Raw genomic sequence first — 18,616 nt, forward strand, 5'->3', positions numbered from 1 at the left:
GTCGATGAGGCTATAATTAGCAGGTACTTTTCATCCAGTCTTGTCCTCACAAATACGTCTGTTTCCAAACACCTGAAGGGAAGATAAAGCACAGAGGATTTCAGACATTGTTATTGCTCGAGGTCAATAATTACTACCGAAGGACCATCTGAATATTATAGTAGTGGCTACCTGTGCTTCTGTTTGGTTACTAACATCATGCAGTCGTACCAGCATCATGAACCCTTTACTGTAACACTCATGTACATTCCTGATTGATATATTGCCATGGAAACGTCCTCTGTACACTGTACAAGCCCGGTTGCTAAGGAGTGGGCCTTGGCAAGATTTTTTTCTCTCTCTCATTTTGTACAATTTTTTTCTCTCTCTCATTCTCTCTCTGCTCTAAGAACGGAGCTTACGTGGGATTTTGTCATTACCAGATAGAGTTGTTCTCTTCATGTCTGTGGACATGGTTATGGGCTCTATATATTCACATACCGGGATTGGTCAAACTTTCTGGGGATGTTGACGAAAGGCTTTCTAACCCGAGGACTAGAGGTGGAGAGGTGAGGTATCCTGACTTAGGACGGGGACTTGAAGGTGGAGGTGTGAGCGTTTCTGGGAAGCACTCCATTTGAGGAGAGGACAGAAGGGGGCAAATGGAAGAGACTGCCAAATCCAGGAAGAAGGTTCATTTTGGAGGTACAGCACTGTGTGAGTGTTGGGGGGGGGGGCATATCTAGCTTGTAGTCTGGTTGTGAACATTGTTCAAAATGTTTTCTGGGATCCTAACGGAAAGTGTTTTACCTGGAAGGGAGAAAGCCATATGTAGGTGGTATTTCTGTCAGTTATTTTCAGTGTTTTTAGTTGGAAGTGTGTGTGTGTGTGAGTTTATTACATGGACAATGGATTGGGTAAATTCTATTCTCAAGTTGAGTATAGTGCTGGCTATATAAAGGAGGCGGAAGGATTCGTAATGGTAAATTATAATGATTTTAATGCGCTGCACTGTATGTTCCTTTACTGTATGGCCTTACTGTACATGTAGGCATTCATCTTCCTCAGTTGAAGTAATTCAAAGGATGTAGACATCTGATTACAGCGAACATATGCAGTACAGTTCAGCACTGGTGTTGAATCTATTCAGGGCCGAATCTATTCCACGGTGCAGGTTTTCTATTCCAAACACATAGTATCCTTGGCCTGTGTCAGTATCCATTTGAAACGCAGGAGTCAGGTTGGAGCCTCTGTGGATTTCCCAAGCTAGCCACTGACTGTGCTATGCTAAGCTAGGCTAGCTACAGTGCCCCCATGGTGATGTGATTTAGTGTCAGCAGCTGTCAGAACAGTGCACGCTCTTGTCAAGTAGTCTTTTTTAATTCTGCTCTCCGTGTGTTAAGGAGAGGAGGCAAGTGAGGCAGAGAGAGAGAGAGAGAGAGAGGTGTGTTTGCACTCTAGAGAACAGCAGCAGCATTGAGAGGGAGACAGAATGAGAGATGGTGGGTACAGAACATACACTATATATTCAAAAGTATGTGGACCTTCAAATTAGTGAATTTGGCTATTTCAGCCACACCCGTTGCTGACAGGTGTATATAACTGACCACGCAGCCATTAAATCTCCATAGACAAACACTGGCATTAGAATGGCCTTGCTGAAGAGCTCAGTGACTTTCAATGTGGCACCGTTATAGGACGCCAGCTTTCCAACAAGTTAGTTCGTCAAATTCCTGCCCTGTAAGTGCTGTTATTGTGAATTGGAAACAACATCGAGGAGCAACAACGGCTCAGCTGCGAAGTGGTAGGCCATACAAGCTCACAGAACGGGACCACTGAGTGCTGAAGCGCATAACATGTAAAAAGTGTCTGTCCTCGGTTGCAACACTCACTACCGAGTTCCAAACTGCCACTGGAAGGAACGTCAGCACAATAACTGTTCATTGGGAGCTTTTGAAATGGGTTTCCATGGCCAAGTAGCCTCACACAAGCCTAAGATCACCATGCGCAATGCCAACTGTCAGCTGGAGTGGTGTATAGCTCCACAATGAAGAGGACCACAATGGAAATAAGTCCCAGACTTTATTGTGTGTTATCCCTGCCTATCTAAGGTCTTCGGAAGCCAAGTCAACAAACAGATCACTGACCATCTCGAATCCCACCGTACCTTCTCCGCTGTGCAATCTGGTTTCCGAGCCGGTCACGGGTGCACCTCAGCCATGCTCAAGTTACTAAACGATATCATAACCGGCATCGATAAAAGACAGTACTGTGCAGCCGTCTTCATCGACCTGGCCAAGGCTTTTGACTCTGTCAATCACCATATTCTTATCGGCAGACTCAGTAGCCTCGGTTTTTCTAATGACTGCCTTGCCTGGTTCACCAACTACTTTGCAGACAGAGTTCAGTGTGTCAAATCGGAGGGCATGTTGTCCGGTCCTCTGGCAGTCTCTATGGGGGTGCCACAGGATTAAATTCTCGGGCCGACTATTTTCTCTGTATATATCAATTATGTTGCTCTTGCTGCGGGCGATTCCCTGATCCACCTCTACGCAGATGACACCATTCTGTATACTTCTGGCCCTTCCTTGGACACTGTGCTATCTAACCTACTCCTTCCGTGGCCTCCAACTGCTCTTAAACGCTAGTAAAACCAAATGCATGCTTTTCAACCGTTCGCTGCCTGCACCCGCACGCCCGACTAGCATCACCACCCTGGATGGTTCCGACCTAGAATATGTGGACATCTATAAGTACCTAGGTGTCTGGCTAGACTGTAAACTCTCCTTCCAGACTCATATCAAACATCTCCAATCCAAAATCAAATCCAGAATCGGCTTTCTATTTCGCAACAAAGCCTCCTTCACTAACGTCGCCAAACTTACCCTAGTAAAACTGACTATCCTACCGATCCTCGACTTCGGCGATGTCATCTACAAAATAGCTTCCAATACACTACTCAGCAAACTGGATGCAATTCATCACAGTGCCATCAGCGTTTGTTACTAAAGCACCTTATACCACCCACCACTGCGACTTGTATGCTCTAGTCGGCTGGCCCTCGCTACATATTCATCGCCAGACCCACTGGCTCCAGGTCATCTACAAGTCCATGCTAGGTAAAGCTCCGCCTTATCTCAGTTCACTGGTCACGATGGCAACACCCACCCATAGCACACGCTCCAGCAGGTGTATCTCACTGATCATCCCTAAAGCCAACACCTCATTGGGCGCCTTTCCTTTCAGTTCTCTGCTGCCTGTGACTGGAACGAATTGCAAAAATTGTTGAAGTTGTAGACTTTTATCTCCCTCACCAACTTCAAACATCTGCTATCTGAGCAGCAAACCGATCGGTGCAGCTGTATATAGTCCATCGGTAAATAGCCCACCCAATTTACCTACCTCATCCACATACTGTTTTTATTTATTTACTTTTCTGCTCTTTTGCACACCAGTATATCTACCTGCACATGACCATCTGATCATTTATCACTCCAGTGTTAATCTGCTAAATTGTAATTATTCACCTACCTCCTCATGCCTTTTGCACACAATGTATATAGACTCTTTTTTTCTGTGTTATTGACTTGTTTCTTGTTTACTCCATGTGTGACTCTGTGTTGTTGTCTGTTCACACTGCTATGCTTTATCTTGGCCAGGTCGCAGTTGTAAATGAGAACTTGATCTCTACTAGCCTACCTGGTTAAATAAAGGTGAAATAAAATAAAATAAAATCCTCAAAGATTTTATTCACGTGCATGTATGGCTTAAGTTTTATGTGTGCTTGTTTTTTAAAATGGTCAAATTAATAAACTAAACTAAACTCCACCATTGGACTCAGGAGCAGTGGATACGTGTTCTCTCGAGTGATGAATCACACAGAAATGGTTTGTCGAGATCAGTGTGGAAGAACTTGACTGACCTTCACAGAGCCCTGACCTCAACCCCATCGAACACCTTTGGAATGAATTGGAAGGCCGACTGCAAGCCAGGCCTAATCGTCCAACATCAGTGCCCAAACTCGCTAATGTGGAAAAGCCTTCATAGAAGAGTGGAGGCTGTTATAGCAGCAAAGCGGGGGACCAACTCCATATTAATGCCCATGATTTTGGAATGAGATGTTCGACGGGCAGGTGTCCACATACTATTGTGCATACTTTTTCATTACTTTTGTCATGAAGTGTATATCATTGACAGGTTGTAGGGTACCATTTGGGGATGCAGTAAGAGAGACACGGGGGGCTACTGTACAGCACAACACTGACAGGGGCTTTGTTCTCAATGGCACTCTATTCCATATATAGTGCAGTACTTTTAACCAGAGCACTATGTAGTGCACTATAAAGGGAATAGGTTGCTATTTGGGACATAGCCAGAGCAACACCACTGGCGGGGTGTTTCATTAGTACTGTGGATGGCTGGGGGATTTAACCTGTGCTAAAAAGGTGCTTTCTAGTCTATCTCATTGCCATGGTGTGCATAGGCTACAATCTGGGCATATCTCAGAATATATTAGCTTGGCAGTTTTATATCTCAGCCTTAAAATTTGAACTTAAAATTGAAACTAAAGATGGTGATTTAAACCGTGATGTACATTTCAGATGTCTATGAGATTTAAAATAGTGGACTTTCATGAAAAAGCAGATGGGATGACCTACAGTTGGATAGTGTACTTTCTAGAAGAGGCCTTGAATAGGGTAATGCCCACATCACATGTTGTCTACATGGAGGATACGTGCACATAATATAAGTCATATAACTCACCCTGCTATCAAAGAGGCTGTGCTTAGAAAATAAATCAGTGACTATGACAACGAGGAAGTAGGTTGGAGGGGAAAGTGTTGAGTCCCACGCAGCCCAGCTTCTGACAACTGATATCATCACATATCAACATAGAGAACCTACAGAACAATGCCAAAATAACACTCACTGTGGTCTTCAACAACATCTTGAACATCTCCACATCCTTTGAACTAATTATCCTAGTTTCTAAAGGCTTTTGGATGGCTATCGGACAGCTAAATGTTTTCTGTTTAAAAAGGGCCTTTTGGTTTTACATTGGCTTATTGTTGTTATTATATGTCTATATTTAGAGTTAATCTTTTGTCAAATACTGAATATTTGGTGGTGTTTATTGCAGTTAGGAAAGGGTGTTCTTAGGAAAGGCTATACAGTATGTGCACTATACAACTTGGATTGTATCCAGTGTTAATTATTCTCTGTGCTATCCCTAACACACACACACACACTGTAATGGGTGCGTGCTGGTGGCAGGGAAGTCAGGAGAACGAACTTGGTATAAACAGAGTCATTTGAAAAGTACTCACAAAACTCCAAAAACCAAAATATACATATATAAAAGTATGTACCTATATAAAAGTAGGTACAAAACTAGTCCGGCTGATACCCCAATACACACTGGAGGGGAGAGAGATTGATGGGGGGGTGGCGGAGCGAGTTCTGGGCCATCTCTGCCCAGGGCACGAACCCTGTCCACTCCCCTGGCCGGTCCTGGCAATAAGACCTCAGAAACCTACCCACATCCTGGTTAACTCTCTTCACCTGCCCGTTACTCTCGGGGTGAAAACCTGAGGTAAGGCTGACAGAGACCCCCAGACAATCCACGAATGCCGTGTGGACGGTGGCCAGATAGAGGTCTAATTGCAATAAGAACCCCTAGCAGTTCGCAGCCCTCCCGTCGTACTCCTGGGGCAAGGAGAGACAGATCCCGCTGGGTTCAGTCGGGAAAGGGGCGCTCAGGAGAGTGCTGGTGAAGGTGCTGGAAGAACTCCCTGTCTCTCCCAGTGGTCCATTTTCTGGACAACGCGATCCATGGCAGCGCCAAGATGGTGAAGCACAACTGCATGCTCCTGGACGCGCTCCTCCACCTCAATGGCCGGGGTACCTTCTCCTGCTGACTCCATAGTTTGGGTCGGTGATTCTGTAATGGGTGCGTGTCAGTGGCAGGGAAGTCAGGCGCAGGAGAACGAACTTGTTATAAACGGAGTCGTTTAATAAGTGCTCACAAAACTCAGAAAACCAAAATATACAAAATAATAAAAGTGGGAACAAAATCCGTCGCACACCAGAACATAACTTGCACATAACATAAAATCAAACAATCACGACAAGGACATGAGGGGAAACAGAGGGTTAAATACACCTCTGGATTGGAACCAGGTGTGAAGGAAGACAAGACAAAACCAATGGAAAATGAAAAATGGCTAGAAGGTTGGTGACGTAGACCGCCAAACACCGCCCGAACAAGGAGAGGAACCGACTTCGGCGGAAATCGTGACACGCACACACACACACACACACACACACACACACACACACACACACACACACACACACACACCTTACTTTTGTCCCCTTATTTAATTTGCGTCAATCCACTACAGCATTTGCAGCCACTTCTTTCTAAAGCCATTACACACCTCCGTACACTGATTGTTAGGCAATATTGATCCATGCCTGGGTTCCAACATTATACCAATGACGTGCTGCTTAAGGCTACTCACAGTGGCTTGGGCAGACTGCTTGATCAGCTTGAGTACATTCAGGGTCTGGCTTATATTGCATAATTCAATTTGCTGGGAGACAGCACCTGGGAATAAAGTGCCATATGGTGCAGTGCTTGTTTCTGTGAAAGAGCCTCTATGAATCTCACTACGGCGTCTTCCATCTCTGCATGGAGTCCCAAAATGCACCCTATTACCTGAATAGTGCACTACTTTTGACCAAATCCCTATGAGGTTCGGGTGAAAAGTAGTGCACTGTGTAGTGAATAGGGCACCATTTGGGACGCGGGATCTGTTTGTTCTGAGTGGTTTGTGACACTGGCTGACTGGCTCTGTTGTGCGCTTTTGGTAGTAGCCGCCATTGAAGTGAAGTTATTTCTAGCAGTACATGTACGGGTACATGTTCTGCTTATTTTCAGGGCTTAAGAGGGCCTTCTTCAAACAATTCTAAATGACGTAATGGTCATAATGTTTGTCGGTTTTCTGCCGCAGTACTCGTACCTATTTGATTTCATAAAATGGGTTGAACACAACCGCCACATAGAATAAACATGGATAATGACCTATTTATTTGGAAGGGTTCAATGTGATAAAATATCTCTTATATCTCTCCATAAGCTTCATTTTGAAAATGAAAACCTGTTATATTCTGCCTCTTACTTTGAAACAGTACCGTACTCCAGTCATCCATGTTCATGGAGAGAATGAGGAGGGCAGGAAATGATGTGATGCCTCATCCGTCGAATTGGTCACCCTTTTACACGTCACTAACTTAATGGCTTGCGTCCCAAATGGCACCCTATTATGGGCCGTGGTTAAAAGTAGTGCACTATATACTGTAGGTGACAGGGTGCCTTTTGGAAAACAGTCATGGTCACCCCTTTACTGAATTGTTCACCCTTTTTACTGATTGTTTTGTTGTCTGTACTGCAGATGCCAGGGCAGACAGAGCTGAGAGGAGGAAGCTCTTCAGGCACTACACTGTGGGATCCTACGACAGCTTTGATGCGTCAAGGTAAGGATTGGTTTCAGGATTGGTCTTGGTTTACTTACTGTTTTTCCGAATGCCTATTCAATGTGATGTTCAGAGGAAATTGGTGGAACCATGATACTCTACAGGGTGTGATATCTTCTTCTAAACTGCTATAGCATATGAGAAGTTTTGCAGACGTTTATAGCTTCTGTGACGAAGATGCTGCTGACACATAACCCCTAATGTTTGGTGTCTGACTTCAGACTACAGATCTGAAGTAGCGTCACCGGCCTTATTCAATTGTAAAGAATGGAGGAAATAACTATGCAAGCTATTCATCTGGGGGGGGTCTTCGTCAGCCAATCCTCCCAGATGATGAGGCGAGGGGTGAATGTGAATTGTGAACTCAAGCGTACACAGCACTTGGCTTTATTTCATGTATTTTCTTTTTAGTTTGGGAATAGCACATATGGGACATTGCATGTTACCCTTTTACCTGGCTTTCATGTGCATATTTCAGTTATTTCATTCATTCGTATCAACCGCATTCATTTTGTATGCCAGATCATCTACAGTAGTACCGCACTCTAATCTGTGGCGCCACTGATTACAGCACAAGAAAGGGCTCTGAGAGGACTCTTTGGATCCTTCTCTCTGGGGAAAAAAAGCTTCTAAAAGGGTTCTTTGTGGGCGACAGGGTTCTACCTAGAACCGTAAAGCGTTCTTCTACAGATGCAAGTCCTAAGGACCTTTTTATTTCCAAGAGTGTACTGTGCCAAAGCCTTTTATGGCAAAGCAAACTTGTGCAAGTGGAGAACATTGAGAAGGAAATTGGCTGGGTGGGAGTGTGTGTGTGTATGTGTTTGTCTCCAAAGGAGAGGAGATAGGCTGTGTGTGTGTGTGTGTGTGTGTGTGTGTGTGTGTGTGTGTGTGTGTGTGTGTGTGTGTGTGTGTGTGTGTGTGTGTGTGTGTGTGTGTGTGTGTGTGTGTGTGTGTGTGTGTGTGTGTGTGTGTGTGTGTGTGTGTGTGAAACCTCTCGCTGTCAGATGGATGGTGATGTAAGAAATGCTTGAGCTCGGGGCCTCGCTTGTTTCGCACTTGAGCATTCGATGCCGGGACTGTTATGCAAACAGTAACAAAGTAAGAAACGTGTACCTAGGAAAGAAAGCACTCCATTCACAATGTCCTCAGCTTATTCTCGGGGAACGGTCCACATGAGAAAGCATGGGGTAACTACATGTTTTAACTAATGAACATCCCAAGGAGACTGTATTGCAGCCCATGCAGTAGCCTACATACCGGATGGATTTAATGGAGAGACCAAGAGAAGAGACAGAGAGATATCCTCCTCCATCCAACAGTACTAACATACAGTGCCTTCGGAAAGTATTCAGACCCCTTCCCTTTTCCCCCACATTTTGTTACGTTGCAGCCTTCTTGTAAAATGAAGAAGAAATTAAGAATATCCTCATGAATCTACACACAACTCATAATGGCAAAGCGAGACAAGTTTTTTTAAAGAAATGTTTGCAAATGTATGATAAAAAAATAAGAAAAACGCAGAAGTATTCAGAACCTTCTGGAATGAGACTCGATATTGAGCTCTGGTGCATCCTGTTTCCATTGATCATATTTGAGATGTTTCTTCAACTTGATTGGAGTCCACTTGTGGTACATTCAATTGATTGGACATGATTTGGAAAGGCACACAGTCTATATAGGGTCCCACAGTTGACAGTGCATGTCAGAGCAAAAACCAAGCCATGAGGTTGAAGGAATTGTCTGTAGAGCTTCGCAACAGGATTGTGTCGAGGCACAGATCTGAGGAAGGGTACCACAAAATGTCTGCAGCATTGAAGGTCCCCAAGAACACAGTGGCCTCCATCATTCTTAAATGGAAGAAGTTTTGAACCATTAAGGCTCTTCCTAGAGCTGGCCGCCCAGCCAAACTGATCAGTCGGGGGAGAAGGGCCTTGGTTAGGGAGGTGACCAAGAACCTGATGGTCACGCTGACAGAGCTCCAGAGTTCCTCTGTGGAGATGGGAGAACCTTCTTGAAGGACAACATTCTCTGCAGCACGCCACAAATCAGGCCTTTATGGTAGAGTGGCCAGACGGAAGTCACTCCTCAGTAAAAGGCACACGACAGAGTTCGAGTTGGAGTTGGCCAAAAGGCACCTAAAGGACTCAAAGATGATGAGAAACAAGATTCTCTGGTCTGGAGGAAACCTGGCACCATCCTTACGGTGAAGCATGGTGGTGGTAGCATCACAGTGTGGGGATGTTTTTCAGCGGCAGGGACTGGGAGACTAGTCAGGATCGAGGCAAAGATGAACGGAGCAAAGTACAGAGAGATCCTTGATGAAAACCTGCTGCAGAGCGCTCAGGACCTCAGAGTTGGGCGAAGGTTCACCTTCCAACAGGACAACGACCCTAAGCACACAGCCAAGACAACGTAGGAGTGGCTTCGGGACAAGTCTCTGAATGTCCATGAGTGGCCCAGCCAGAGCCCGGACTTGAACCCAATCGAACATCTCTGGAGTGACCTGAAGATAGCTGTGCAGTGACACTCCCCATCCAACCTGACAGAGCTTGAAAGGATCTGCAGAGAAGAATGGGAAAAACTCCCCAAATACAGGTCTACCAAGCTTGTAGCATCATACCCAAGAAGACTCAAGGCTGTAATCGCTGCCAAAGGTGATTCAACAAAGTACTGAGTAATGGTCTGAATACTTATGCAATTGTGATATTTCCATTTTTTAGTATGAATACATTTGCAAAAATTTCTAAAAACCTTTGTTTGCTTTGTCATTATGGGATATTGTGTGTAGATTGATGAAGGAAAAAGAATAGAATAAGGCTGTAACGTAACAAAATGTGGAAAAACTTGAGATCTGAATACTCTCCGAATGCACTGTACCCACCAACCAGTACAGCCAGTGTAAGAGCAAAGTAGGTTGTCATGGACACACAGACAGTCCCTGTTACCGGTGCTGTGATGGCTGTTTGCATGCTGCTCTGCTCATCTGCTCTGGCATGGGGGGTGACAGAGGTGAGGGACTTCAGCCTGGTCCCAGATCTGTTGCTGCTGTCTTGCCAACTCAGCATAGCATAGCAGATCTGGGCCTTGCCAACTCAGCCCGAAACAAACTGATCTGGGACCAGGCTATAGGGACAGAGCCTCTGTAAACTTGGCCAGGCTTCTGGTTTGCTTAACGGACAACATATTTGGGGATTGGTCCTCTTGACCAGTTGCATTGTTGCACTGCACTGCTCCAATAAATGAATGTAATCTCTTCAAACGTCTGTTGATGTTCAAGCTACAGTGTAATCTCTTAATACATGTAGCAGAAAGGAGACTACTACTGATTAGCTTGGTAAATACTGTCTGCATTGAGATTTGTCTCCTTTCTGCTTCATGTATTGACATATTTCACGGTAGCCTTTTGAGATAGCTATAGGCTGCCTTCTGGGTTCATACTAGGATATTGGAATATAGATGATTAGACTCTGTTTCCTGAAGGTCTGTCATCCCTTTATTACATGTGGAACACCCTTACAAAACGATTGCAGTCAGAGTGCAGTACGACCGCAGTGTGCTGCAAATACTGCATCCAAAATAAATAAAAAATAGTTTACTGCAGTAATTTTGCATTGTAACTGCAGTTAGAGTGCAGTATAACTTCAGTTCAACTGCAGTCCACTGCAGTTATTCTGCAGAATCTACCATAACCTTGTTGCACTATGACAGTGTTTCCCAAACTCAGTCCTCGGGACCCCAAGCACATTTTGGTTTTGCCCTACTTCGAGCTGGTGATCAGCATGGGGGCTAGTCATAGTATTCCAGGACCAAAGTGACGCTACAGGTCATCATAGTGCAGGGTTTCCTAAACTCGGTCCTCTGGACACCAATGGGTGCAGGTTTGGTTTTTTCCCTATCCCTACACAGCTGATTCAAATGATCAACTAATCATCATCAAGCTTTGATCATTTGAATCAGCTGTGTAGTGATAGGGAAAAAAACCAAACCTGCACCCCTTGGTGTCCAGAGGACCGAGTTTAGGAAACCCTGCACTATGATGACCTGTAGCGGCACTTTGGTCCTGGAATACTATGACTAGCCCCCATGCTGATCACCAGCTCAAAGTAGAATGGGTTACCATGGCAACCGAGCATCCCACCACAATCACGCTGCTACCTCTGCTGCTCTCCCTTCAAGTTCCTCCTTGGAACCCAACCAAAGCATTGAACACAATACTAATTCTGGAATGATGTCTACTTCTGGAGCCTGGTTTATGACAATCAGGCTGACCTACTGTTTTTATTCAAGCATAGGCCTACTAGATTGGAAGAATGACATGTAGATTGTCCATGCATCTGAAATGGTTAACTACTTCTACTCCAGGGGTTCTTAATGAAATTCAGCAAATTCTTCTTGAGAAAATAATAAGTGAGCGCTTTTCATGTATTAAATTTTTTTTTTTAAACCTTTCACCAAATTGTGTATTATTTATTTTGGCACAATATTTGTATGATTATTTGTTTAGTTAAAGGCTATTTACTCCAATAAATCACATTACTGCATGTTGGTCTGCATGCAATTTTGCAAACATATGTAGGCTAATATAGCCTAACTCTTCTCAGCTTTCATCCATGATACAGATGTTCATCCAGATGTTGCTGTATACACAGAATAATACGAAATCTCTGAGACCAGGTTGCATACACTAAAGGATACTGCCGACTGAGGAATGACATACATTTGATAGGCAGGCTATGGGTGGTCGCTTCCACTAAATTGAAATAAATGACTCCAAATCGCCTGTCTTCATTCATCCATTAATTCATTCGTTCGTTCGTTCATTCATCCACTCAGCTTTGCACCCTATAGGCTACCCCTCACCGCTCCCTCCCTCCATCCTTCCTTACCAGAGTCGCTGGCTTTTTAGAAGCATTTAAAAAAAAAAATTATTCTAATGTTAACCGCTTTTGATTTTTCTCTCCTTTGGGTAGAAATGTTTTCTATCCGCTGTCTCCGGCTCCACCCGTTTTTTGTTTTGTTTTGCCTCAACGTTTTCGGCAAAGGTGGACTTACTCTTTGGAGGAGCACTGTGACGGTGCGCTGTTGCTGTCACATCGACACAGGGAGCATCACTCATTACCATAATTGATTAATTCGGTGTGCAGCCGACGAGTTGTCATGATGAAGCACTCGGGGCGAGCAGCTGTGGCTATGATGCGGATGATAGGATGTAGTAACAACGGTCGCTTTGCGCGCAATTTTCTCCACAGCGACTGTGTTATTGACGAGAAGACGGTAGTTCTACAGAAGAAGGATAATGAGGGATTCGGGTTTGTGCTGCGAGGGGCGAAAGGTAGGAGACGGACCCTTAACTTAGTGTCTGTCTGTTTCTCCCTTGTTGTGTTCATGTGTCGTCCCCGATCCACGTTGCTATATTTGTTTCCGTTGCGTCAGTGACGATAATCACACACATATTGCAGTTTTGAACACCCACTTTCCTTCCATAGAAATTCCAATACTTTTCCCCCCCTTCTGTTGACGACCGTGTGATAGTTTTTGTGTTGCAGCTCATTCTCAAGTCAGCTCTGCCCCATATCATGTTTTGTGTGCCCACCATAATAAGTTTAATATTGGTGCCTGTAAGAGCCTATAACTGAATAACTACTGATATTCTGTTGACTTAAACAGCTTCCCCGTCACAAACATATGTGCCTGATCAAGTAGACAATTATTTCAAATCTCATACCCAGAGTTTCTGCATCTGCTCTATAGAGTAGAAATGAACATAAGCTACTGTATTGAATGAGCAGACTAACAACGGCCTTCGGAGTTTTCTTCATGGCTGATTTATTGCAAGTGTCACTTGTCACCACCGGTTTCTTGGAGGTGCTGTGACTTCAGTTCTGCAAGAGAAAGATGCTACACAGTAGTCATGTGACATCTGTAGCAATCTGCAACATCTAAACTGAAGTCAACTTTGACGTGACTTTGCTGATATTTGTAATAAAAAAAAATAATAATCTGCTTGCATAGGTTTAGGTGTGTAGTATATGGCATGCGATCCTGTCAGATCTGCAGTTTGTCAGATCTGCAGTTTGAGACACACGCACCACACGCACACACAGCTCTCTACTGAACTGTACACAGTCAGTGCAGGGAATTTATTTGGACCAGGTCTGGAGGGGTGAATGACGTGTCTCCCTAGCTCCAAACCTCTGCTGCAGCCCCAGGCCTAGCCCACAGTCTCTGTCGCTGTCCCTGGCCAGACAGCATGATTATGCCACTAAGCTGTGATTACATTGCCATTGTTTTCTACATGCATGTTTTCCGTGTCTTACTGATAATTACATTACGTTAGGATGATCCCGTATAAATACAAATGTTACTGCAATATTGCTGTAATGATGTTCCTGCATGTGTTACCGTATATCGTCAATGCACGCACAGCTTCCATGTATTTGTGCGTACACGCGTACGCAACACGGTTTGCAACGTCGTCATATTATTTGGTCCAGTAAAACATGTTTTCCATTTCCCAGATGGTGTCTGTTTTGAATGTTGTCATTCAAAGGTGTCTATTCCACGTTACACTGTTGTGTTGAATTGAATTGAGTGACCTGTATTACATATGTGCAGTAATGATACTGTCCCAGTGACATTGCTTCCCTGCATTTCTCACTTTCTCTTCTCTCTGACTTTACCTGGGATGTTGCCTGGCCCTGCTCACCCACCCCTCCAGCGGACACGCCTATCGAGGAGTTTACTCCCACCCCTGCCTTCCCCGCCTTGCAGTACTTGGAGTCTGTGGACGAGGGCGGGGTTGCGTGGCGGGCGGGGCTTCGCAACGGAGACTTCCTCATCGAGGTAAGGAAACATAGTTTTTCTCAATTCATCTCTCCTCGATTGCTTGTGTGCTCTCTCCTTGCCTCCTCCATAAAATGCATTGGAAAAGAGGGTCTGATGGGTCTACTTCTCCAGTACGGTTGAGAGGGAGGCGAGGAGATGGGATGTGAGGATTCAAACGTTCCTTCCTGAACTTGGAAGATTCCTTTTCAGTGTGAAGAATTTGTGATGATTATGTATCTTTTGAAACTGGATGGGAGGTCTGTCTGAAAGCATTTATGAATGTGGGCCCGACAAGCTCCATAAGCATGGGTCTCTTTTGTTGGGATTTAGGGTAGTTTACTCCATTTAGCATTTAGAGTTTTGTTTGACCCAGAAAATAATGGCTTTCAGAACAGAACAGCCAATTCTGGCATAGTTTTCTCTGCCTCCAAGTGAAGTGAACCTCAAAGTGAGTTATAAAAGTCTGGATAAGCTCCAGAAAGATTCCTCATGAACATACTTCATGAGAAATCTGTGTTCTGTTAATGCTGAAATAAGGAATACTACGCTACTGTGCTGAAAGATTGTTTTTTTGGCTGCACCTCGTCTCATGTTGGTTGAAGTGCTGTCTGCTCCCCTCCTGAACTACTGTAACGTCCTCAGAGTTGTGCTCAGAGTCACTCCCATGCAGTACACTGTCCAGTTCTGTCTGTCAGTCTCTTTTGGTTGTAAGGCGATTTGAGTTCATCCCCAAGCATAGCCTGAAATCCAAACCGATACGTTCCGCTTCACTGTTGTTTCCCCAAACATAACAGGATGAACAGTTAAATTCCAGGCTAACTCAGACAGTCACTATGGATTAGATTTCCACTTGAACACAGCACATGCTGTAGTATTGCGTAGCACTCACCTCCTCTTGCTGTGGATTTATCTTCCTTTTGTCAGGACAGTGCCTCACCTAAATTCTTTATTTCTTTACTTCATTGTCTTAATATTTGACCACAACAGGTTGTGGTTGAACAGACCCTCTGGTCTAGTAGTTGAGATGAATGAATGCTTGAACAGACTAGGGAGAGGAGAGGTCTGTTCCAGTTCATCCTTTTTTCCATGGCTGTCACTTCAGTACTATGTCAGCAAAACAAATGCATTTTGCGCTTGAAAAATTCAGAACTCTAACTCGGCATACTCCGTGTGCTGTGTGAATGTTTTATAGGCATGTCCTAGATTTCTTCCGTGTCGGTGTTCTTCAGTGTGTTACTTCAACAGAACTACAATGAGATTGTATTTCTAGGGTTACTTCAACAGGGACGGGTGGAAGTCATTTTGTACTAAAAGGCAGAATAGAGGGGAGATAACGATTGGCCATCTGTCTTCCTAGAGCATACAGACGCCGTGTTCATGGACTCATTGGGCGCTGAACAGCCTGTGTTTTTAAAATCAGCTGTCAGAGCAGGACGGTGATGATGTTACAAAACAAGGGGGGGGGGACATCAACTACACTGTAAAAATAGACAGTCAAAACACAGTGATTGTGTAACGAAACCCTGAAAAGCAGTGTACCTAAACTGAGATGTGGTGTTTTGGCGGTTGTTTGAACGTAAACCCAACGTGTACGTGTTCTGATACACAGAAAGTCTTTTTAAAAACAGAATAGAAGTACTCTGAAACACCCAAAGGGGTTATTCAAAACACACAAAAATATATATATATATTTTTTTTTTTGCAGACTGTCTCTCATATAGTCAAGTGGTTTAGAAATGCAAATGGTTTATAGCCAGAATATTGATTGATGATAAGGGCCGATGGAGAATAGGTTTTTTCCACCTTCATTCTTTTCAGTGATTTATTTATTTAGACAGATTAGAAACAACAGGGAAACAGGTAAAGGAGTGAAAGTGGGACAGGTAGAAGTGGGAATTCAACCTCCAACTTGAAATGGAATGTCATTGTAATTGTACACACTCAACCAGACAGCCGCACTGTAAAAAAATATATTATGGGGTGAGTTGAAATTGACAAAGCAAAAAAACAGCAACATATATGTAACGTCGTTCGTCTGTTGTATGAAGAGAGTCGGACCGAAATGCAGCGTGTAGGTTACTCATGACTTTAATGAAAATAATCGCCGTACATGAAATAACAGATATAAGAAAACAACAAACGGAACGTGAACTAATTACAGCCTATCTGGTGACTACAACACTAAGACAGGAACAAATGCCCACAAAATACAACGCGAAAGTCAGGCTGTCTAAATACGGTTCTCAATCAGAGACAACGACAAGCACCTGACTCTGAGAATCGCCTCAGGCAGCCAAGCCTAACTAGACACACCCCTAATCATACACAATCCCAATTACTACAAACCCCAATACGAAACACAATTACTACAAACCCCAATACGAAACACAACATAAAAACCCATGTCACACCCTGGCTTACCCAAACATATACCAAAAACACAAAATATAATGACCAAGGCGTGACAATATAATTAATATAAATGAATGCAAGTCATTTCAATGTTTTGTTAATTTCATTTGACCCCCAAAAAATGTAAGAATGAATCCAACGTAATATGTTGCTCCAAATGTCAGTGTCTTTCATGAGGACAACCAAAGACAGAGGACATTGAATGATTTAACTCATTGGATGTCTGGTTCTAATCTCCTATCTTGCTCTGTTTTGAAAGTGTTGTGTGTGTGTGTTTAAAAAATGCTCAGACTTAATGAGTATTTTCCGCAACGTTGTTTGCATGTTTGACGAGAGAAACGTATACTTCTATATGAGTATTAAGCAGCTCGTTGTGCCATGAGGCGCAATGGATCATGATGAACGGATATCAAAACCGTCAGGCAAAATGACGTTGAGTGATGAGACCACCCATTCCTACATTTCTAACTTTAAATGGTAGAGGTAATTACAGTATCCTGCCATTTGTTATGTAAAACCTCTAGTTACTGCTGGCAAATTGAGCCCTGAGCTCAACAATGCTTGCCAAAATGTGTTAAACTGGCAAGTGACCAGATACATAAATCAGTGTTAAACATCAAAATATTCCAGAAGATGGGATCTAATTCTTCACTAGACAGGAGGTGAAACACCATAACAGTGTTTAGAAGCTACAGAAAAAGGAAACGACACCAAAAGAGAGGGGATCTAATTCTGCATGGTTTCAAAAACGTCTCCGGATGGTGTGTTTCAGTACCACAGCAAAGTTAAGGTTTCATCTCCTTCGCTTTGGTGGCAGCTCAGTTGCCAGTAGTTTTGGTGTTACAAAACACTTCATTGTAACAGTTTTGAATAGAGTACAGTGGTGTATGTCTTGCAGCTAAACTAATATCGTCTTGCCACTTCCCATATTACTGTGTAGTCAAGCTAGAGATAGTCCCAGGGAATTGTCCCTTTGCGTTCAAAGTTGTTGTCGTGCTATTACAGTCTAATCATGGGAAGCTTTGTCACACTTCTCCCGTCTTTTTGGTGATTATTCCTCAGAATAGGATTTGATCTTGATTTGATGTCATCCAACTAGCCAATAATGTACAGCATTGCCCATGAAATATTACATTATTTATCTCAACAGTAAATTCCTGTCAAATAGTATGATGACATTACAGCAAATCTGTGTCCTGGTTGGGGGACAATGGCAGTCTCGGGAGTTCACAGCTTACTCTTGTGTGTTTTGGTCTCTGCTTGGTCATCCCCAACAGACCATCTCCTATGTCCTTGCAGGCTGCCAGTAAACCCCTGTTTAATGGTCCAGTCAATACTTGAAATGTGGATAGCTTTGGGAACGGGGATGGGGATGGAGGGTTTAAAGCCTGTCGGGTGTTGTGGGTGCGTGTAGGTCAAGGTTTTTTAAATGTATTTTTCCTTAACCAGGCAAGTCAGTTAAGAACACATTCTTATTTTCAATGACTGCCTAGGAACAGTGGGTTAATAGCCTGTTTAGAGGCAGAATGACAGATTTGTACCTTGTCAGCTCGGGGGTTTGAACTTGCAACATTCCGGTTACTAGTCCAATGCTCTAACCACTATGCTACCCTGCCTAGCACCCCCTCTCACCTGTCTCTTATTCCCTTCACTCTATCAGTGATCTGTCTCTTATTCCCTTCACTCTATCAGTGATCTGTCTCTTATTCCCTTCACTCTATCAGTGGTCTGTCTCTTATTCCCTTCACTCTATCAGTGGTCTGTCTCTTATTCCCTTCACTCTATCAGTGGTCTGTCTCTTATTCCCTTCACTCTTATCAGTGGTCTGTCTCTTATCCCCTTCACTCTATCAGTGATATGT

General features: G+C 43.8%; 1 protein-coding gene across 3 annotated transcripts in view; it reads left to right on the top strand.

Moving 5' to 3' along the window:
* The window catches only part of shank2b (SH3 and multiple ankyrin repeat domains 2b), a 162,576-nt gene that overhangs the window by 84,094 nt on the left and 59,866 nt on the right, over window positions 1-18,616 (top strand). For all 3 annotated transcript variants that reach the window (XM_046312842.1, XM_046312850.1, XM_046312857.1), the window contains exons 15-17: window positions 7,437-7,518; window positions 12,768-12,850; window positions 14,237-14,361. In XM_046312842.1, coding sequence (XP_046168798.1) covers window positions 7,437-7,518; window positions 12,768-12,850; window positions 14,237-14,361 — 290 coding nt within the window. The remainder of the gene's footprint in view (window positions 1-7,436; window positions 7,519-12,767; window positions 12,851-14,236; window positions 14,362-18,616) is intronic.

The sequence above is a fragment of the Oncorhynchus gorbuscha genome, linkage group LG02 (assembly GCF_021184085.1).
Source record: "Oncorhynchus gorbuscha isolate QuinsamMale2020 ecotype Even-year linkage group LG02, OgorEven_v1.0, whole genome shotgun sequence".
Classification (NCBI taxonomy): domain Eukaryota; kingdom Metazoa; phylum Chordata; class Actinopteri; order Salmoniformes; family Salmonidae; genus Oncorhynchus; species Oncorhynchus gorbuscha.